Source organism: Hippoglossus stenolepis, chromosome 8 (genome assembly GCF_022539355.2).
Source record: "Hippoglossus stenolepis isolate QCI-W04-F060 chromosome 8, HSTE1.2, whole genome shotgun sequence".
NCBI classification, from domain to species: Eukaryota; Metazoa; Chordata; class Actinopteri; order Pleuronectiformes; family Pleuronectidae; genus Hippoglossus; species Hippoglossus stenolepis.
This window is the reverse complement of record NC_061490.1, coordinates 9572429-9596947: the sequence shown is the minus strand read 5'-3', so window position 1 is coordinate 9596947 and position 24519 is coordinate 9572429. Positions and strand designations below refer to the sequence as shown.

The 24519-nt window shown below is 42.3% G+C and overlaps 1 protein-coding gene across 1 annotated transcript in view; it reads right to left on the bottom strand.

Moving 5' to 3' along the window:
* Positions 1–23979, bottom strand: part of LOC118113820 (RNA-binding motif, single-stranded-interacting protein 3) — a 124744-nt gene extending 100765 nt beyond the window's left edge. The window contains exon 1 of the mRNA XM_047340953.1: positions 22683–23979. Coding sequence (XP_047196909.1) covers positions 22683–22757 — 75 coding nt within the window. The 5' untranslated portion in view covers positions 22758–23979. The remainder of the gene's footprint in view (positions 1–22682) is intronic.
* Between the last annotated feature and the right edge of the window lie 540 nt (positions 23980–24519).

The window sequence follows — 24519 nt, the reverse complement described above, 5'->3', positions numbered from 1 at the left end:
AGGGAGAAAAGAGGTGGAATGCAGCTGCATAGAACAACAATCCAGCCCAACTGTAACCTGGAGGCATGAAAAATACCTGAGTATTCAGCGAGGGAAAACACATCTTAGACGAGAAATATCACAGTGAGCAGGCGCCAGGTAAAGAGAGGCGGAGGTGTCAACAGACACGAATGTGCCTCGCTGATAGAACATATCCCTTCCTTTCCTGCCTTTCCTTCACTTCAGCTTCATGAAAAGATGGCTGCAACTTTGAGCACACTCAGAACGCATTCTATCATTTTGGATTAAAATATTGAAGCATTTTGATTTACTGCCTTGTAGTTGTACACTTCTGTACCAAGTAGTTTGTTGCAGATTAGTTCATATAATAGATTAATTCGCTCATACAATGCCATAAATGTGAAACTTATTAATGTCTGTATTTTTGTGATATGATATTAATAAAATTCAGTTGACTTATCTTGTTAAGCTTTGCTGTTCTTGTTCTGCTGTACATCGGATAGTGTGAATAGAAATTATTTAGCGTTTCTCTGGTCTTCTCCACTACTCAAAGGGCTTTACAGTACAAGCCATTCATACAGCGCTATTATACACTGCTTTGTCTACCTTTTTCTACCTTTTTCTATCACACACACCATTCTCACACTGCTGGCACAGCTCTCAGGAGGTGGGGATCGAACCACTGACCTTCTGATTATCGGTGGACGACCCGCTCCAGTGAAAGTCTTTGTGTGTGTTCACATGCACAGCCATGAAAGCTGATGTCTTAAACTCCACATCACAGAGGATCTATACAATCACCACAGTTTCAAGGTGGGCACAATGTCCCCATTTAGTATCTGACCACCAATGTGAAATATGGTACCAAGTTGTGCTGTTGAGTTATGGCCAGAAAAGTGTTTTTGCAGAACATTATGATGTCACCCTGATGTTATAGTTTGCCCTTTAGGATATAAATTCTCATCATTTAATAATTTCACCCTATTAGATACTTGGACACTCAGAATTACCATATGAATTCTTGATTTATGCCCAAAGACATGTCTTGTGAGGTCTTAGTGACCTTGTCCTTTGACCAAATTCTCATCATTTTATCACTGAGTTAAAATGATCATTTTAGAAAATAGGAAAATTGATATATTTTAAGAAATTCCCTCAAAACGTTCTCTACGCTGAAACCTAAAATTGATGATCTTTCAGAAGTTGTACAAGGACAAATGTAGAGTGCGGTAAAAGAAAAGTCACTGCAGAGAATAAAAACAGAAGCAAATACTGTAAATGCACATGGTGACAGAAGGGAGGCACGTATGGCAAATATAAAGAAAAGCTGTAGAGGAGACGACAGGAGAGAAAAGCCGAGGAGGGAAGGAAGGCCACCAGAGAGGTCACTTCTGCTGTTAATAATTCATCCTTTAAAAAAACTGTGTGAGGCTTTAATTGGCGCTGTGGATTAATCCTGAAACACACATACACATACACCTCAGGGAGCCTCTCAGCAGCTGTGCTCCAGCTAAATTGGCTACAGTGCAGTGGCGGCAGCAGCAGCGTTTCCCTCCAGGTACAACACAGTCAGCCAATACAGCAGAAGCAGCCTTGCCAACCACGTCTCATGAATCTGGGTGTGACACTTCTCAGCTTCTGTCTGTCTCACGCTCACTGTCATGCTCTCAGAAGAAATCAGAACGACAGGACTCGAGTCCCCCGGCACGGTCGTTGGCTTCGTAAAAGCTCCGCTCACTTCAGTTGTAATCTGCATTTAGCTAAGGAAGTCAACGGGAGCTTTCTGCGTGTCTTGGATTAAAGTCATTTATTTAGTGAATTTAGGCTTGACTGTGTGAAGAGGAAAATGACAGGTCGTGAATTTGCCTTTTCAGGACGAGTCATTAGTGTCAGTTCATAACCTCATAATCACAATTGTGTCCAATTTTCTTTTATAATGTATCCCCTCTCCATGATAATGACTGAAAGCCCCTTTGTTGTTTAAAATCTACACTAATCACTGTGGAAAATGACAATGTTCTGCTCATTAATTGGAAAATAGTTTTAAATGTGAGCTTCAGCAGGAATTGTGTGTATTGCAACAAATAATTTAAATGTAAGTGCAATGCATTTCTCATTAACAGTGTGTGGCTATTGAATGCTTCAGTGCAGACACATGTCTAAACTGCACACAACTGTGTGTTGAAGTCAATAATTGGTGTTCAGAGTTATGTCCTCATGTCCAATCAGTAAGATCACTCTAAAGCTGCCTTCAGATATGCACTGAACCCCAGATAATCTCCTGAAATTATCTGGAGGGGCTGTCTGAAAAAAAACCAAATGTCCGAGTCAGTTTCTGCAGACGTTCTCAGGAGTTTCTCCTGCCAGCCCCCTGGTAACAACTTGCCGTAAATGTCTGGAGGGGCCCATGTGAGAATACAGCAAGAGATTATCAGGAGAAGCCATTGCGAGCGAGGGGGAGTGTTGATGATGTTTTTAACACACAATGGACTCAAAACTGCAAGAGAAAAAAGAATATGGATGAAATTTAGGTGTCATACGTGTAGAAGATGCAGACAAAAGATGTCAATTTAGAAGGACGGCAAGGTTCGAGAGCTAATGAGGGCCAACGGCAGTGTTGATGTGCTGTAAGTAAAACCCGTGATCTCCTTAGTGGAATTTATAAATTGTTTATAAGGCTCCTGCATGCTGCACCACCCCTCACCTGACAATCCAGAGATTTTTCTGTTTTGCACGTCTGACCAGAGAATCCTGGACATGATCTTCTTTTCATACATCTTAATTGGTTTATATGTTTCCCAATCCTCATTTTTATTGCCATTAAACATCCTACTTTGTTCAGGCAACGGAAAAGACCCAACCACAATAAATGTCACGCAAACTATTCATTATTTATCACTTCCAGCGCTGCCTTCTTTAACCAGCCTCCATGCAGCTGTAGGAGATCTGGCAGCATCTTTTCCTGAAGGTTGATAATCACGTCTACCCCCAATACCTTATCCTCACACATCAGCTCTGTGGGTGAGATAAGCACTGTGGCCTTCAGCTCATCCGAAGAGGGGAAACCTGCATCATATCAGCTCATTGATTCTTCCTTTACATGTAAATTGAGATATGATGTCCAGCTTATGTGTAACACTCGGCTATTACTGTACATTTATCAGTCGGTTTGTTGAACATACAACCTGCCTGATCCACAACATAAGGCAAATTGAGTCTATCATCTCTTTAACTCTCCTCGTGGTATAGATTCAAATTAGGTTAATTGTATGGATTCAAACAGAAATAACTATATGTGCAATTATTATTTTTTTGTTTTCTTTATTTTGTTTTCATTTTCTTATTTATTTGTTTGCCAAAAAAATATCTTTGGCTCTCAACAGAGAATCAATCCGTCCCACAATTCATTGCGGCAGAATGTAAAGCTGATGTCCGAGTGAGATGCTACGCAGTTTTTATCCGCCTGGCCTCCGAGTCTAAAGTCCGTAGAAATTGAGGAGAAGTCGATCTGTGAACACAGCAGGGGATCCCCCGTTGGATTCACGCTTCTAACAGGCGACACATGCAAAAAGAAAAAAAAGCGAAAACAAAACAAGTATCTCCCGATGAAAAAGCAGTGACACACACGTAGAAGACACCAACGAAGACGTCAAGAGAGTTTGTGGTGATAGGAGCTGACACCAGTGTCTGTGTGCTGTAAACAAAATCACATGATCTATGCAGCCTAGTTAATACGTCACTTCCTGCCTCTGCCTGCTGCACCTGGCTGCTCCAACTCTCGCCTGAATAACGCAGAGGATTTGATGCTGTTATGAACACGTCTGTGCAGAGAACCTCCTGCTGTGTTGTGCATGTGTGAAAGGCAAACTCTGGACGAACTCCGCAGCCAATGCTCCGGATTTTACCCGGAGGTCATGTCTGAAAACGGCTTAAGTGGAGTCAGATTTTCTCCGCATGACTTCATAAAGTTTTCCATCAGGTCAAGAAATAGTGGTTAGGAAGGGATTATTATTTTAACTGCCAGAGCACAGCCTAGGTTGTATTGTTTTGTTCTTCTTTAATTCCCAGTGGAGACATGAAATGCATTGCTGCCTCCCGTTGGTGAAAAACAAACAAAAAATCGATTTGCTCTTTGCAAACGATGTACGTGTTTATTTGTATAAAGCAGGGAAGTGAGATCTGACATATTTACTGTCCACTTGATCAAATCACCAAAGACGCACGTTAATGTCAGGAATGAATGTTATATGTCAAATATACACCTCTCAGTTAGCGAAATGATTTTATTGACTGTCACCTGCACCACCTCTCAGGAAAACATCAATCTGTCTCTGCAGTTCATACCATGTTCAATCTGTTCTTTTTTTTTATTTGAGATGCTGCGTGACAGTATGTGGTTACTGTGGTTTACCCATTACCCCCATTGTGCCACCTCAGAGTCAGCATTATTGTGAATTGCATTTTCACCTTGAGAATTAGATTTCCAAAGTGAGATAAAAACTAGTCGGAGAGTTGCTGCGGTCCAAAATCACCCAGACAGCGAGGTTATCAGGCAGACCCCAGCACCATGAGAATACATAGTGTCTCCCAAATCCGATTGTACCATGAAATGTCACAGCACATTAGCGACAAGAGGGATTACCCCTCCTTGAAAGTAAAAGAGGGAAGGGGGCGGGGGGCGTTGAAGGAAGATCGAGAAACAGAGTTAGGAGAGTTTTACACACGGAGCCTCTGGGAATAAGCGTACACATATGAGTGCATGGAGTAATCATCCTCTGTTATATTTGTATGTCCTGAACTTCCACTAACTTTATCTCCACCTCTCCCTCTCTCCTCAGTCCCCATTCCCTTCCTCTCTCCTCTTCTGCCACTGGTCAAGATAATCACTAGATCTTAATTTGGCTATGTTTATGAATTATGTACTAACACACACACACACGCGCATGAACACACGCACATACGCACACACACAGAGCTTATCTATAGCTGGGAAGTTGAGCTAGTTTGGCAGAAGGAGAATAACAGCTTGTGGCTGTACTATGACTATGGAAGAAAGCGAGAGTCTGTCTCTGCTGCTTTGTCTCTGTTTTTCCTCTCGACTTTGTCAGGCCCATTTCCTCTTCTGTCTGAGTTCGTCACTCAATCGGTAATTCTGCAGCACTTCCTGTCTCTTACGGGCTGTGGAATCTTTTACAATCCAATTTACAGTCTTTCACCTTTGCATTTTACAAGAGGTGTAGTCAGACTTCATTTTCTCTAACGTGATCATGCCTTACATCCATTCATCCATTATCTATATATCATATATGCTTTGAGGGTCGTGGCGGGTTAGCTGGAGCCTACCCAGCTGACACACCCTGGACAGGTTGCCAGCGAATCACAGGCCAACACACAGTGAAAAACAACCATTCCCTCTCACATTCACACCTAGTTAAGTTAGAGTTGTGACTTAAACTTGTATAGCGCCTTTTAAGGGATCAAAGAACACATTACATATTTAGTGCAAATTTATTTACATTTGCTTCCTTGGGAAAGAAATCCATGAGCATACAGTAATAAAAAAAAATGAAAATGTTGTATTATGGCGCCCTGGCAATAAAGCTCTGGCAGTATATATTTTCAGAGAGACGTGAAAGGTGTTGAGAGTAATTACAGTGACTGTAGGGGATATACAGTATGATCCAGGATGGGAAGTGGCATATGGATTTGAAGAAAGTTCAATTTTTCAGTGTACAAAGGCAAGCGACTCTGCTGGGCCCACATGAATGAGGAGGGGATTCCTCCTAGTACTGAGATCTTTGATCTAAACAACTCTCCTCTTATGGGCTTATTTCAAAAGCTCCTCATATTTTCCTCTGGCCCCCATTCTCCCCCTCTCCCTGCCTTATCTGTGCCTTTTTGTCCCCTCTTACTCTGATCCGCTCCTTTATTTCCTGCCCTTCTCCTCTGCTGTTGTGTTTTCAACTTTTCTCTGACCGTCCATGAACAAACCCATGGATGAACAAACCGACCGGCACCGACTGTAACCGACACCACCTGGGTCTGCTCCACTTTAGTGTCTTTGAGGATGTGAGTTGAGCTTAAGGCTCAAGTGGGGGAGTCCACAGTGTCACTGAGTAATGTCCATCATCCTCCCCCTCTTTTGTATACAGTGTAATGCAGTTCACACGGCAGTATGTGAGAGAGCAGTGCAGCTACAGAAGACAGAATCATAATGCTATTTTCAGCTGTATGTTCCTCTATTTCTAACTTCAAGTACCTGCCGCTCAACTTAACCATCAAACCTTATTTTAGAAGCAGATTTGTTTCTGGACGGTCGCAGAACCACATATCATCTATCCATTAATGGAATACATTGACTTTTTGAATATAATCCTTTGGATCAACTTACTGCAGCACAATAAGAAGATTGGTTGCAGTTTTTCACCTCTGTCTGCTTAGTATTTAATCCACTGTGGTGTTTCTGTGATAATAATCCAAAACGTAGGCGTCAAATTTAGTCATCAGGACGACCATTTAAGCATGCAACCCTGAAAACTCTTTCAAAATAAACTTCTCAAATAATGGAGGAGGAACTGGAAGCACATTTCAGCACTTTAAATCTGTCGGACTGAAAAAGGGCACATCTGCATTGCCCTATCGTTCTCTCCAGAACATAACATGATCCGCAGTTATTTTATGCCCTGCATGCTGGTGGGTCTCCCACCGAACTGAAGTGAATGTCCCCCACACCATTGATTTCTTCCTGAGAGAGACTGGGAGGACTGAGATAGACCTCCGCTGAGAGGATAATTCAAGGGTTGGTATTGGTAAGAGTGCTACAGTTAGTATTTTCTGTCACAGCGGTGCACTGAATGCTCCTCCTGTTGTACTCAGCGCTTCCACTTCCACATCTAATCTAGCAGTTGACAGTTGCTGTGTGTGTGTGTGTGTGTGGTTGTGTGTGTGGTTGTGTATACATTATTTTATTGCAAATACAAATACTCATAGTACATCTCATGTATGCCGGCAGCTGCACATGCATGAGTTTTTGTAATCACCATAAAATTGCATTTCAGAGTGTCTAACAATTTTAGGTGGTAAAAGAAAAAAAAAAACATCATGAAAGGTTATTTAAAGTGAAGGAAAAGAAAATCATACTTTCTTGTTAAGAGGAAAAAGTGGGCTTAGGATACATTGTTCTCCATGGAGTCAAATGAATGGGATTGTACATATTTTATTATGTAAGAGCATGCATTTGCGTCTACTGCCTATCTATGTAAAAATGTATCTGTGCAGATTAAATGATGTTACAGCAGAAGAGACCAATGCTGGTGCCTGACAAGCACTGAAACAAATAAGATGCCTGCATTTCCCTTAAAATGATATCAGTGTTTGTTTTGTACTAGTGCAGTGCCCATTCTAAATATGCCATGCAATATAAGTCCAGTACGCAGAAGCCTGAACTTAAGAGTCAGTTGTTGCCATTGTTGTGAATGCGCTGTTACTTATGTTGATGGGTCCCAGCCGCCGCTGCCATAGAACGCTAGACGCCTGCTTATACAGTTTATAAATATATAGATAATATTGCTTGTCCAAAAATCGCACCAAATTCAACACTGCACTTCCTTGAGCCCTTAACAAAACAGATACTAAGTGTGAACGTGAACACAAAGACCAGAGAGGGGACAAAACTAAAGACCGGAGGAAGAGCTAAAGAAAGAATCACAGAGGAACACCAAGACTATAAGATTACAGAATGCAGTGATGTTTATAGTGGGAGGGATTTAGGAAAACCAGAGTAGCTCAGCCAACATCAGTAGTGTTAGTGAGTGAGTCCGTCACCCATGACTCATAGTTCAACCCAAAAACAGCACAAATGACAGCAGGAACCCTCAGAAACACCCACAGCCACAAAAATGTACAATCCAAGAACAATGTCAGGCTTTAATATGAAAGTCTTCTTAACGTACTACCCTGATGTCCTATAGTACATACTGCATAAATAGCATCTTCTTTATGTACAAAATTCATTTTAATGGACTTGAAAATGGCATCCACGAGCATGGACACATATACACGTACTAACTACGTCCATAAATCCACTCATCAGCTATGCACTGTGTACACAGCTAGACATCGGAGCATGGGAACACAAACATGCAGACATACATGCACATGGAGACACTGCCTCCAAGGCTCTTAATTATTCATACAGGAAGATAAATCAATGAAAAATGCAGATCGTGCTGTACCACATATCGCAGACAAATGTCTGTGTCTCTTCCGATGGTTCAGTGAGGATCACGGAACAGAAGCCATAAAATAAATTTTAATGGATTGAGATGAAGCATTGGGTCCAGTTAACTCTCAGTTTGCTGTTGCCACAGTGTGACTACAGACTCCTACACACTCGGCTGTGTCTTTAGCACTGTTTTTTGTTTTTAGTTTTTTTTATAAAGCCCCAATGATTGTTAAACTTCTGCTGCAAAAAGATGGACTGCACACTCAATACAGATGACATTGCAAATTTTACAAGGCAGCGGTGCCACTTTTGAAGCCATTATTTTGTCACTTCAAGTTACATCAAGCACAACTCGAGCATTTAAAACCACTTTTTAATGTTATTTTTACCTCTGCCTGTCAGTCTCCTGCACGCGGGGAGACTAACGTGGAAAGACAGTTCTGCCAGGGTCTTAGCCAATGTGCTGTTATTGTTGGAGACTACCTTTACTTTGAACAGTGGGGCGTCTGGGTGGGGGAGCTGGAATATGCAGTAATTCAGCCTCCTACCAGCAGTAATGGCAAGGTTATGAGTATATTAAAAGGAGTAAAGATAAAAAAAACAGTAGCAACGGCTGTTATCTATTTCCCATCTCCTCACAGAGATAGAAGCAAAAGATACACTCAGCAGAGTGATTAGTGTTCTCAGTGCTGTTATAGTGGCTGCATTTACTCTGCTAATCTGCTGCTTTATTGTACAGCTGCACCAATATCAGCAGCAGGGTAACTGCATCCAACAGTTGCACACGCAAACCCTATTTGGACGTCTTCAAGCCTCTCAGAAACACACACACATGCTCGGTACAAAGTGCACTGAAAGGCCAGGCAGTACGGCACGCCTCAGTAGTGTCTGCCAGCCTAATCTAGTCAGGCCTTTTATCCCATCTCCTCCCTCAACTTCCACCTAAATCAACACTTCACTGTGAGCTACAAAGCGAGTTTGCACCCTCCACACACACACGTGCACGCACTTTAGTTCTCCTCCTTCGTTGTTAGTTTCTGTTTACGTCTCACTTTGGCACCCTCGCCTCATCATTCGTCATCTCAAGCAGAAACACACACAAGCGCGCCCGCGGACACGAGCACACACGGACACTCGCGCCCCGAAACATACTTCCACACACAACACACATTCTCATGCCACTCTGAAAAAAAAGGCTGGTAGTCTCAGAGGAGAGCCGGTGGTGTGAATGAATAGATGCTGAATGTGCCTTAACAATCTGTGCCCAGTCAGCTGCATTGGCCATCGCCCAGGCTGAGACTTGGTACCCCAGCAAATAATCTTCCACTGAACAAATGTATGACTACACTGGCTGGCATTATAGCTGTTTCCCTGAACTTAAGGTACACTGATTCAATCAGCAAGTTCTATACCTGAACAAAAAAGGTGTCAGACAAGCCAGTGTTTAAAAAAACAACAACACATTATTCTGACCTTTCAGCTGTTTTAGGAAAAAAAAACGTATTTTATTCGCTATGCCAAAGAGAAATACAACACTACCCACAATCCTCAGGAGTAGTAGTGGTAGTAGATGGGTGAAGCTCGCTGTTACCATGAAAATGTTTACCACAACGATGAAGATCATGTCTGCTACTATTGGATCGTTCAGCGTTACATTACGATTACCAAAAAGCAACCATGAATTGTCTTTCTAATATACTGCTGTTTTTTAGAGTTGAGTAAAAGAGTCCAAGGAGGTGGAAATCACATCAAGTCAGGTCCTAGTGTTAATGTTGGAGGTTTGCAATGTTCAATAGGATGCGTAGTTTCTTTACTCTCAAAATAATTATGTACAGTCTTGTATCTTTGACTTTTTTCCGTGATTCCATTTTTAGTTTGCTCTGAATGAAACGTTTTACAGTCACCATTCATCTTGTTGCTGGTCGACCTGGTTCCAGGCTTAAAACTCTTTTATTAGGCTTTTATGAAATGTCAATGGAGAAGATGAATGGGACATTTACTTCCTGGAGTCCCAAAAGCGGAAGGCCAACGGGAAACAACCCAAACCATGTTTTTGTTTATAGGTTTCGGTGGCTTCATTCATAAATGTCAAGGTGAAATGTCACAAACACCAGACCAGCCTGCAAACAGACACAACATGGCGATTTGGTTGGTGTGATACTATCTTTAGAAAATCAATGGCATGTGAGTAGGCACACACAATCTCTCTATCGCTCGCTCTCTCTCTCACACACACACACACACACACACACACACACACACACACACACACACACACACACACACACACACACACACACACACACACACACACACAGACAGAGGGAAATATAAACAGCTTACTTTCAAGTATCATTAGTGACCATTCACTTTGGATGTGCTCCCTGCAATCAGCAACAGCCTATATTTGGACTGCCCTAAACACGCATGCCTGTGCCCACACACACACACTCACACGTACACACACACACAACACACACAGTTATGCAGACAGCTCTGATAAAAGCATGAGGGCTACAAAAAGTAATTTGACTGGGGCCCAACAAAAAGGAGTGTTTTCACAGGATAATCCCCGGCTGGGACTGCAGGGGATCTGTGTGTGTGAGTGTGTGTGTGTGTGTGTGTGTGTGTGTGTGTGTGTGTGTGTTTGTACGCGTGCGTTGGTGTGTGTGTGTACCATAACCCTGGAGAGTGGGTGTCTATGTTTGTGTGTTTGGACTTGTGCAATTTGTGTGGGATCATGCTGAGTGGGGAGGGTTGTATTCAGGATTTCATTAGCAGGGAATAGGAGATGTTTGGACTGGTCAGCCACCTCTGGCTCGGGGACAAGAGTGTGTCTGTAACCCAGCTAAACTGTCTGTAAGGGCAAACACTGAGGCAGTTTTATAGAGTTTAACTGTGTTGCTTTATATATTCCCCTGAGACTGTGAAAGGAAGAGTGCAGAGGTTGAGCTCCAGAGTTTGTTCACACTTGGAGCTGTCCTACTGTGAGACACTGGAGCATCGAGAAACTGCGAGAGCTCCAGTTCAATGTGTTCCTTGGTTTGGGAAATTTCACTTCTTAGGAATGCATTATTCTTTTCTAAAGAAACTGTTCATTCTCCATAATTTTTTGCTATTAGTCACTAATACTAATGCAAGCATGTGGTAACATGCCAATGACAACAAATTATAGAAATAATAGAAAACAGTTTAGCAACTACATTCAGTTTTCAACTACATTGGCCCAAAGTAGTATCGATACCAAGGCAGTAGAGGTATCGGTTAGGTAAGGTAAGCGCCCCTTTGTCCAGATTTACCACACCCTTCAACTACATTTCGAGGAAATCGTTTAATCCTGCTAACTAAAAAACTAATTTACAAAGGGAGGGGAGTCAAAACATAACTTCCTTGGCTCATACTTCATTGAGATGCAAAATACACAATATCAAGCACACAGAATATTGATCTTCTATTGTTTGACATCCTGTTCTCAGTGTTTACATGTCAAAGTGGAAATATACTGGAATCATGATTCTCTGCTTTAGAGCTGAGCTGAAATAATCACTGTCTGCACTGGCACTGAAGGAGATTCCTACACATGGAGCCATTTAGCCCATGAAGTAGTTTGAGTGGTTTAAAGGGATAGATCACCAAAAAATTTAAAATTCACTAGATATTAGGTATGAGTAAATATTCACTTTCCGGTGAACTATTCCTTTAAGGTTTCTGCATTTGGTGCTCATGTGTGGAACCTTTTGTTTTAAATTTTTTGCACATTTAATCTTTGCATTACAGATCTTTGCACTTTGTCCGCACTGTGTGTTTGGCTCTAGCACACACAAATAAAGGTGCTTTAAAAAAACACACAAACACACACATGCTTTAAGTCCTGACATCCTGCAGTTATTTGGCCCAGAAAAGACTTTGGTGCGAGATCCCTGCAAATACTAGGATCTCATTTTGTGGGCTTTAACTTTGATGGGCGCTTTAAGGTTTACCATAAGTGAAAGCAAAGTAAATATGTGCGAAAAACAGGGATGCAATGATGAGCTCTGTGTTATCTCGACAGGTGCAGCACAACTCTTACCCTATGAGCTGCAGCTGGATTTATAGTTGACATAAAAGTCTAACAGGACTATACTGCCGCTGATAACTATATTGTGAGTTTTGACTTACTGCTCATTGCCACATTTTACACGTTGACAGCTGTCACAACTTTAGATGGATGTGTTCATTACAAATGTAATTAAAGATGTATGCTTTCATTATATTCTTTGCATTCGCAGTGTTTGCATTCTTTTACCTTGTGAAGCACGCTACGCTGGAAAAGTCCACTTTGTTTCATTAATACATACGAGACTGTGATAGAAACAAGCGATCGAGGCGAGCAGAAGGTTTGCAGTGGAAATGGCTTCGCAAGATACATGCTCCTGAAAAGGAGAAGTTACCGGAGCCTTTTTTTACCAAACCCAGTTCTTGACATGGTATGTTTTTGTTTTGTTTGTGGAGCTCTGCCAAAGCATCAGCTCCTGTAAACTCTCTGACCCTATATAGTCATCACCTCCACCAAGGAGGTTATGTCTTCACCCGTTTGTTTGTTTATTTGTTTGATTGTCAACAGGATTACGCAAAAACTACGGAACAGATTTCCTTGAAATGGTGGAAGGATGGGACATGGGCCAAAAACTAGCCCATTACATTTTGGCAGACGAAGGGGCTGATAAAGGAATTTTTCATCACTTTCTAAGAGATAACATGGCCTTTTTTTTGACATTTTTACCAATTTGCCAGAGAGTAGAAGCCGACATGGATCTTCACCAAATTGCATTTCATATGCCTGTGACTACTGCCAACGTGTAGCTGAGATAATCTGGATTCATTTGGTTGGTCTTTTTCTCAACCTGTCATTCTTCAATGGAGCTGTCATGATCTGCATTGTTTTGTTGGCTTAGCTATAAGGCCTAGGCAGAGGTATGCACTCTACTGCATGCCATTCTAGTTTTTATATTAATTATTTGTACAGCATATCTATTTCAATTAACAGTAATTTTGTTAAGATATTCTGAATAGGGACAAAGAAATGCTCACAAATGCCAAAGAGACCATAATGTATGTGTGAAATGTACAGTAGATACAGACTTGAAGTCAGACCTGTGTTTACTAAGGAGAGTGGAAGAAAACCTTTAGGGCTTTGTGTCCCCAAATCCACAAGTGATTACAGCTAGTTGAAAGAAACTCTTTCATTGAATGTAGCAAAAGTTAACCAGCTGAGTCATTTTCTCCTCTGAAATGTCAGACTCTCTTTGCTAAGGGTATCACAGCCCTTTCACTTTCTCCTCTTTCCACAAATGGCTGCATTCATCAGGTCCATTTCTTTGGATGAGTGTTGAAAAATTCTTCTGTGAAATGTAAGGTAACTGAAGTATCTGAAGAAATGAGGGTAAAAGACGAAATTAGTGGAATGACTGAAAGATCACGGGTCGATTCAATCTAACTGCACGAAAGGGATTGAGGGGTGGAATTTTACTTTAACGTGCCTCTCCTGCTCTGCCATGAGACAAAAATAGATAAAGTAACAAATACAAGGAGGCGAGCACGAGTGAGAAAGTAATAGAAAGAGAAGAGAGAGGGGAGAGAGAGAGAGAGGGGAAGCAACAGCTAAGTAGTATAAGGAACAACATGGAGGAAAATCCCCTAGGCCATTCTTTCAATTATCTCTGAGGTCCCTGATGGAGGGATCATCCGCCCAACAACACACAAAAACCCTCACACCTCACCCCGTCCCAGTCTCACCAGGGAGTTCACACAGTGAATAAAGAAGGAGAAACGTGCAGACCAAAAAGCCAACATCAATAGTAACAATGACATCATGCATTTAATGCCCAACATCAGAATCAGAATCAGAATCAGAATTATTTTTATTGCCAAGTATGCAAATGACGGTCATGTGTTGTAAATGAATATGCTTTAATTTTATAAACATATTTGATCTGTGAACACAAAGTGTTGTAATCTTTTCCCTTGTTAAGCAAATAAAATGTCAGTTTTATAGATTTAATTTTCTTTATTATACTTTTATAAGACCCTGAATATAAAAAGAAGTAATGAAAACTAATGAACAGAAGCGCATAACAAACGATGGACTAATTACATTTATTCTGCATAAATAAACAGCTGTTTATAATAAACTACGTATGTGATGCTATTGAGTGGGCTTAATTTAAAAATATGATTTTAATAATTTTAATCAAGAAAAAACATAGGCATCTCAATTACAAATACTGGATCCATGTGTGTGTAATTTAAAGAGGGAGCTATTGAAATTGTCAGTATATGTGACAGCATGAATTGAAGGTGTAATGAGTAAAGAACAATATCGGCTCATCTGTGGTGCACTGGGCGAACCATGTACCATGGCCGCTTTCTGTGTTAACAGCTTGACATGACGATATCATGGGTCATTGGGTTTGATGTAAAAGGACCCTCCCCCCCCACACACACACACAGGAAACATGCAGATACCGATTACTGAAATGAACATTGACTAGAATAACAACACATCTCAAAACCTATGAACATCTTTGTTCATAGATTTGTCTTGTTAGCAGAGAGATGAGAAAATGTAAAGATCAATAATGAGAAAAGAGGACATTTTGAATGAGTGAGTACAGAGTAAAACACTGTAAACTACAGGTTGACTATAATTACAGTTGCATTGCTAGTGAACCTCCAAAATGCAATAAAAATACTACATTTGGACAAAAAGGTAGATGAGGAGATATAATAATAATAATCAGAATTATCCTTTGAGAAGCCAAACTGTCTTTGTGTGGTTCATGTGGTGACGGAATAATCCTAAAAATCTGTTTCCAACCGGAAATATTACGTGAACGCCTTCTTAAATTAGACCAACAACGCAAAAAGTTGGCGATCATTTTGGTTCACGAGTTGCTGATGTCATCACTTATATATATTTTTTTGTTTACAGCGTCCATGTCTTTTCCACATTCCGACTTAAAAGCACACAAACACAACAAAGGTGGTACAACGACGTCTCGACTCGGGATACAGAACCTATTTTTACTAGGTCTTTGCTACAGGCAAATGAGGAGCAACTTCTGAAACAGAAACAATGAGAAACAAAGTGTTATAATCATTGTTTAACAATCACACATTCTTTAATGCAATGTGTGTCCAGTCATTTAGTGTAAAAGAAAAAGTGGTATTACACTGCTGGGCCACAAGGACACAGAAAAAATATATGATGCCCGAATCGATCAAATCAATCTCTTGGACCTTTTAGCTTGAATATCAAGTACATGTAATTAAATATCAACATTTCTGAAACTGTATTCAACTGTCAACCTTGGAACATTGTCTGAACATTTTGTAGTTTCTGTATCTTTGAAGACCATAGAAGATATAGATAGTGGTAATTAAGAAATGTTGACAGATTCAGCTTCTTTCTCCAGAAACTAGATCAGCCTCACAGCCAGGGGGCTTGCCCTCTGCGCTGAATTACACACACACACACACACACACACACACACACACACACACACACACACACACACACACACACACACACACACACACACACACACACACACACACACACACACACACACACACACACACACACAGTCCAAATAGCTAACAGCGAGAGGTTGTGCTCCTTGTCTTTCTCTTTTCATTCCACCAATAAAGTCTTGGTCAGGCACTTAGCACAACGTTTTAAAAGCTGCCACACTGAGCCTTAGATCTCAGAGCTGTGACATCAGTGTGAGCCTTGGGCACCTTTCAAGCCCACAGCGTTTCACTCGTGGCCTCATGGAGGTAAATATAGCCTCAAACATGATTTGTCAAAACATCTGCGTTCTTACTGGAATCATGTTTGCTGCCAGAAAATATTAGATAATTGGACATTCGATCAGGAAGTGTTGGGGACTATCGGAGCCCTCAGCAATTTCCGTGGTGTAGCTGTTTGAGGCAGAGGGCTCTGACAGGAGCTTTTAAGAGGCAGAGAATCCATTAGACAAGGGTCGCTACAAAGTGGCCAACTATTAAAAATGCAGCAGCACCATTATTCCCTGACCCAGCCAACAACTCTGTCTTCCTCACTGCATCACTCTTTATTTCCCTTTGGATCGCTATCTCTTTTTTTCCCTTCGTCTTTGCAGCCATCTGCTCTCTTTTAAAAATATATATATATATCAGACTACTCTCCTTCGTATCCCTTTTTTTTCAACTATCCTCCTTTCTCTCTCCCTCCTCCACATATTTTTCTATTAGAAAACTGGCAGGGGTGAGCCTCTCTCACCCCTCCGTGCATGCGCTGACCTGCTGAAGCTCTTTTCACTCCTATGCAACAGCAGTGAGGCACTGGTCAGCGTCTGCTACTGTACTGGGACGAGAATAGAACAGCCCACAGAGAATAATAAATGGACATATATGGGCGGTTAGGAGAGTCCCTTTTAAGCAGTAAAATCTACCCATGCCCGGCAAACTGAACAGATGGTTGGAGAGAGGAAGAAAGAGCCCAGAACACAGTGGGAGAGAGGCAGGAAAAGAGGCAGAGCAAAAGCAGGGAGAGGGCTGGGTATGGGGCATTAGAAGAAGGCAACATAAGGCACCTCGCTATTCTCTAGACTGGCATACGATGCTATCAAGAGCAGAGCAGAGACCCAAACAGAGGAATAGGGGTCTTAAAGAACAAGCACACGAGAACACTGTGGCTTGTAAAAGGGAGGCAGATGTGCGAGGAGAAACAGGGCACGAAGACAATGCATGTTGGGCTATAACGCCTATAACCTCTGTTTACATTTCACGCTACACGCACACTATTCAGTTACGCGTGAGTGTGATGTGTGCTGCATTATTTATGGACACTGTTTGTGCTCAGGTGAAGTACTTTATGTTTGACAGGAGGAGGAATAGAAGCTTGGAAGGAAACACGAACGTGAGGATGGAAAAAAAAGACGAGTGTATGTGTAAATTAATGTTATGTGTGTGTGTCTCACCCCCTGTTTTCACGATATTTACTCATCACAGCAAAGCTAACCGCTGACCACATTGATTTAGTGCGAAATAGAGAGTAATTGAATGTGAAAACTCATTTTTGACGAAATGGAATATTCTATTTAGATGTCCGGGCGTGTCCGCATGTGTCATTACTTTGATATCAACTGAATGCTGTTTCTCATTACCCTAATTAAAGCTCCTCGTGTGCCGCTGAGCATATTAGCACACTGATCTGCAGCGAAACTACGGATCGGCTGGTTGATGATGTGTCTTTTTTTCCCCCCTCAGCCTCTCTCTCATCTCGCTCTTAATGATTATTATCAAAGATTCACATCCTCAGTCAATCATCATCAGGGGCTTAAAAGACATATCTTTAAAAAAAAAGACTTGAATAGCTTGTACTACATTCAGAGGCGGTCCATGTAGGCCTACATGAATGAAAGTTTACATATATGTATAGAGGCATAAAATCATGTGCATGTGAGTCAAAATTGAGAAAATGTTCAGGTTTTTGAGATGAGAAGAGTGTGAGATGGAGTAAAAAGGTATCACACACGTGTAACTATTAAACTAAATTAAACTAAACAACCAATGCATTCCTGTTTGGAATGGGCTGTTTGCTTGGCCTGTGGTAATGCTGGTTGCAGCTCTTTCTGAGACTGATCGCAGTAAATGAATGAGTAAGCACCTGCTGAAGGATTCAGTTCACAGAACCCTGAAGCTGCACCACCGCTGCTGCACAAAGAGCTGTTCACCTGTTTCATCAGTTGTCGTTGCCAGTGCTGTGAACACTTGACGAGAGCCACTGCTACAGAGCACTGGTTGTCTGTTTATCCAAAGTTTATTATTATTGATTATGTCACGTGTCCACATCGGACCAAATACGTTACTGCACTTCCTTGGGTCAGTGAAGATAAGTTTGAAGCCAATAAGATGAACAGTTCTTGAGATAAATGAGCCACAGACTGACAACGATTTCTGGAGTTATTAGATAAAAGATAATAACATCAATTCATGTGTGGTACAAGGGAGTAATTCGATGCAAGGTCAAACCTAAATATTAAAATATGTGATTTTTCCACTTTATAAAAAGGCAGATTTTGTTGTTATTGCTGTGAAATTTCCTTTGATGAAACATTTGCCCCCAAAATCGCAGGATAAAAGTCACAAGCTTTGATCATTTTGTTTTGCACTTTGATTTGGTCCAGTTAGAGTTTAAACCGATGTTTGTTTCCTGCAAAAAGTAAGAAGATGAGTAAATCATGGCCTCTGAGCAACACAACAGGCATGAACAATATGCCAGCTGAAACCAGCTCAGAGGGGCAATTAAGAAAATCGTAAACATTGATTGTACTCGAGGAGGATGGATTTGAGCTGAGGCTTATCCCTGCATCTATACCTGCTGGTTAAATTTTAACAAATCACACAGAGAACGCAACAATGCAGATGAGCGTTAGTATTAAACCTCCACCCGATCCCCTCGAACCCTCTTTACATCCATGATAAAGAGCTCACATAAGAGGGCATACTGTCCCCCCCTGACCCCTGCTAATGCACATTAACTGTACCTATGGCCCATTATGGAGGCACAGCAAGAGCAATGCTCTGTTTAATAGCCTCACATATACTCGTGTCATCTGCCTAAGTATTGTTAGTTTAAGCTCGTCATTTCATAACGGCCTTTATGTAAAGCTGGTGCATGTGTGCATGACTGTGTCTGTTTAAAGACTGCTAATGTACGGCAGTGATGGCAGCACACACACACACACACACACACACACACACACACACACACACACACACACACACACACACACACACACACACACACACACACACACACACACACACACACGCACACAACTGATTTTCACAGGAGAGCCTCAACTCTGACTCGACTCTGCACAATAAACACAACCACAAATTCTGCCTGGAAAAACATCTACACACCTACGTTCACACCCACAAACATTTACACACAACTGCATGTGCACCTACACATGCACTCACACACATATTTTTGTCATATTTGAAGTCAGAGATCAGCACAAGTAGATCAAACACGAGGTTGTTGTAAATGTCCATATAGATGTATAACAGAGGGCCTCGAACACTCACAAATACACAAGCACGTGCACACACAAAGACACACATACACACACACACTTTTCTTCTGGGACCCAGAGAGCTTTAATGACAGCAAGCTGCAATGAGAAGGGGTCATGCAGGAGAGTCAGTGTTCAGAGGCCACACACACACACACACACACACACACACTCACATTACCTCAACCAGCAGGATACTCATCTGCACTCATACACACAAAAGAGAGCAGATAAATTCAGTGCACGCTCGCACATGCATTGATGGACAAAGTTAAAGGCTCATACACATTAACAGATACATAGCTGACATACAGATGCAGGTTTTTTTAATATATAGATGGATATGGGAACACACAAACACACACACACACACACACACACACACACACACACACACACACACACACACACACTCACACACAGAGCCGAGAGGGAACACTGGGGAAGGTAGGATCCAATTTGATTTGACCTTGACAGCACAGAGGTAGAGAGAGATGGAGGGAGGGCTAGATGGAGTGTAAGGAATGAAGTGAGGGTCTGGGCCAGATGCCTGTTGCAGATACTTGAGAGAAATGAGATGACCTTTAACTGATGGAGATAAATCATAGGACAAGAGACAGAAGTGTGACACAGGGACATCTGTAAGCATAAAAGAACTCGACATGTGCATGAAATGCTGATGTTAATCTTACATATATGTGCATGAACATTTATTGTGTGATAAACCCTTAAATCATAAATTTTGTTAGTTGCGCATGCATCAGAGTCAAAGCAGACACAAACTTCTGCTTCTTCATTGCTACAATATGGGGAACCTTTTAAATAAAGAAAAAAATATATTTTAAGTATAAATCTGCAGTGTTAATACAAAATAAATAATGAAAATGCTGCCAGCAACACTGGCTGTCAAACAAATTTTAAGCATACTGCGTCTAAAGAATAAAATGTATCAAGAAGATAAATTTGCTGTGCTGTCGTTTTAATTCATCATTGTGAGGGAAGAAAATCTAATAAACTTTTAAAAAAAAACTTTTGCCAAGACAATTACCATAAGTCTTTGAATTTGCTTTTAGGAAAAGGAAACTTAGAGGCACCACAGTTTATATTATCAAGTGCAAGACATGCATTTACTCTCACAGATTAGCAAACCAAAAGGCGTGCTTATCGCAGCAGACGCAGTTTATTACGACCAAATTGCAGATGTGCGTTAACAAACAGTTCCCAGCTTCTGTTTGTTCGTCTTGGAGCACATTCCTAAAAACATCAGGCAGCCCCCAGATGTGGATGTGTGCAGTTCTGAGATCAGCAGATAAGTGGGTAATGTCGACAAGCTGCACAAACAATCTGAACATGACATCTGCAAATGAATCACGCAGCTAATTGGAAATATTAATTTTTATTTTCTAAACCAAATCTGAAAAGCTTCAGTAATAAATGTGTTTACGCCAACTGGATATTTCCACTTTTGCACAATAACAGACTTTAGTCAGTGACCGAGCTCCATTACTTTGATGAGTATCTCCAGATAAAATTCCAGACCTCTCGCTGTTTTACTTCATAGTAAATAAACTGCATTTATGTAGCGCTTATCCAGTCTTTTGCACTACGAGTCACGAGTCACAATCAGCCATTCACACAAACTCAGTGCTTTTACTTCTATGTGTATATATATATATATACTTCACTGACGCATTCCCATCACAAACAGCCATCAGGGGCAATTTAGGGTTCAGTGTCTTGCCCAAGGGCACTCTGACACGGATTGTAGGAGCGGAGGATCCAACCTTCCCACAAGAGGACAATCTCTTTCTACCTCTGCAGCCGCCTCACCCTCACCACTGCTCTGTCCCCCCCGTCTCACATGTGCAGCAATCATCGTAAAGTGACATTATCCCCCAACTTGCGGTGGCGGGGTATGTGTCATGAAAAGTTAACAAGCAGTGAAAACGTCTTCAATACAGAACCATTTTTAGCAGGGAAATGAAAGCAGACCCAACATCCACAAATAATCGTTTCTTTGTTCTCTTTGCGGGGCATCGGTAACAGCTTCTTTCAACATGACAAATTGGATATCGTAACACGTTTAATAGTGATTGTCTTTTAAATGTTATTTTTAGGACATTCTGTCTTTTTTAGTCAGTGGTTTCGAAATCACAAGAGATATTTATACTTGGGTTTGTGCTCTATTGCTGTTACATCCTTCTAACACTGTCTTATTTTAACTGATTGTATTGTACCAGATGGGGCCATTCCTCTGTGCGTATTACTAAATAACTCAAATTGGCCTCTATGGGAAATCATCATGCAGTCTGAGTTATGCTCAAGGTTTAACATTTTAGAGTAGAGCGATCATTCTTTTACCTGCTCTTCCCACACCGAGTCCGCCCGATAGCGTGATCTCTCTATTCTCGCAGCATCCCACACCTACCCTTTTATCTGTGCTTCTCCCTCCATCTCTCTCTTTTGCCAACTGACATGCACACATTTACAAAATATTCAAGCAAACCTGCCAAACCTTCACATTTACTATCACACAAAAAAACAACAACAAATGAATCACGGCAAACAAAGAGAATGACAGGCCGGGTGATACAACGCAGGAGCGATTGATCAGGCCTCTGTAATCCATTTTCCTCTTGGTGGCAGAGGACTCAGACGGGAGAAAAATCTTGTGTGTGTCAGTATATGAGCATCTGCGGGTACATGCTATGTGTGAGTAAGTATTGGACTGAAACAGACAGAACAAAGACCAAAAACTGGGCTCAGGCTTCTTGGTAATCAGAGACGTATATCAGGTTCCATCAATCACAAACATGCTGTGACGGGCTGGGGAAGGCCGGTGAATGGAAGGCGTAAAGGGCGGGGGGTGTGGGGGTGGGCGGAAGAGCGGGAGAGGGACAAAGTCGGAGAGAAAACAAGGGCTGAGGGGAGGGTGGGCCTCATGCCCTGAACTTGAACTTGGAGCTGGTGAGGTCGGAGATAGAAGGATGGGGTCAAGCGCTCAGCCTGGATAGAAAAAGGAAACAACCCAGCTGAGTGACACCAATATCCCCCCCAGCTCAGAGACGGATACGGAAGAGGGGGGGGGCATGGGGCCATTTAGCAAGCTGTCTTCTGAGGCAATGTCAACATCTATCTCTGCAATTGCTCAAACTGCTTCAGCATAGTACCCAGACTGTGTAAATTATGGCTGTTCTGGAACTGATAGGGAAGTAAAATTGAAGAGGGGGCAGATATAGAGAACAGTTACGAGTAAAACAGTAACGATGAAATAATATTGTGAGTTTAAACCACACAGACACTTTGAGCTTGAGGCGTAAAAAATAGGTCAACCTGGCTGACCATCTTACCTTGGTCTGGAGATAGTGGGGGTAGTAGTAGGTGTAGTGGGGGTACATTGGCTGCTGCTCCAAACGTTTTCCCATGTAGCTGGAATCTAAATGAAGGTCCTCGAGGCTGGAGATAGAAGCGTGCAGGTGGGATACGATCACTCCAAGAGGGCTTGCCTGGATCCTTTAGACGACTGTTTCCAAGAGTCAGAGGATGGAGCGGGAGGACGCTCTCTTGCTGAGGTGTGTGAAAAATGCAAAGAGGAGGGGACGGATGGAAGGAGAGATAGTACTCGGGATGTTAGTCTGTCTACTCGTCTGGGAGGTCACAGGGGAACCTCACAAAACTATCCTTCTCCTGGGTCCGGAAGAAGAGACAGGGAATCTGGAGAGGCAGCAGAAAAAAAAAGGGGTCTGGAGGCAAGATGAGAGGATAGCAGACTCGATGCAGGAAACAATAGGGGAGATTTGATAGCAGGATGGAGAGAGGGTAAAAGGAGAGGGAAGAAGAAGAAGAGGATGAGGAGGAGAAGGAAGGAAGGAATGGATGGGATTCCTTTGCCGGTTCCTTGCACTCTCCGATCTAAAAGAAATCAGACTCACTTCTTCTCTCCTGCCCTGAACATGCCCCTTCAATTTGCTTTCCAGTCTCTCCTTCTCTCTCTCGTCTTTCTCTCTCTCTCTCTCTTCCTGTGTATCCGTTTACTCTGTCTCGTTCTTCCTCTCTGTCACACACAGACACCAGACGAGACCCTGATCCCACCGGGAGCTTGGCTGAATCCTGGAGAACACACGCTGTCCTCTGCTCTGTTCTCACAAGACAGTGGAATCAGCGATGAACTCACACATGGATGGAGGAGAGGATGAGGATGAGGAGGAGGAGGAGGAGGAGGAGGAAAGAGGGTGGTCTGGAGCTGAAGCTGTGACTGCCTTTTTTCTCACTCTCTCTCACTCCCTCCCTCTTTTGTTAAGCTCTGGGGATAGATAGGTAGATATCGCTGGAGCCCGGCGTGGAGGATGAGCAAAAGAGAGAAAGCCTCGACAAAAAGTCCTCTTGCTCAGGAAGAAGCAGCAGCCTTATCCAGAGGAAAATCCCTTCTGATCCACAAGGTGCCTCCTCCAACTCTCTTTTCTTCTCTTCTCCTCCCCTCTGCGATCCCTCTCTTTCTTCTCCAGCTCTCTCCCTGACGGCTTGCTTCCCACTGTGCCTGGCAGCCGTCACTGAGTGTGTGTGTGTGGTATGTGTGTGACTGTGCATGTAACTGAGAGGGGAGTGTGTGTGTGGCTGTTGCCGTCTGCTCCACTGTGCGTGCTGAGGCATAGAGGGGCTCGGCTTCAGCGCAGCGACGCTCCGCCCTCCCTCTCTCTTTTCCTCGCTCTGTCTGCCTCTCTCGCCCTCTGTGTTTTTCATGGAACTATAGAACAGTGGGAGTGGTTGGTCCTGCCCTAGTTCAAGCCCTGGGGTGACTCTGTGTGTGTGTGTGCGTGTATGTGTGTGTGTGTGCATGTGTGTGTGTGTGAGAGAGAGAGACAGAGATGGGCTGTTCTTTCTGGCAGTGAGGCGGAGGTGGGGAGGGAGTGTAAAGAGCAAGAGCTGGGGTAAAGGGTGAAAGGAGGATACACGAAGAAGAATTTGGAAACAGAGAGGCCCCCCTACTGGCACTCTGTAAGGGCAGCACTGACTCGTTTTCCATGATAAAAGTCTGGTGATTCCTTAAACTGAGCACTCTATGTTCCATTTGATCGGAACTATAATACAACAATAGAATGATATCCCAAACATACACACATGCATAGAGATCTGAATGACGCTCTGAAATCTGTGCCTAAACGCTTGACTGCACACCGAGATGCTCCA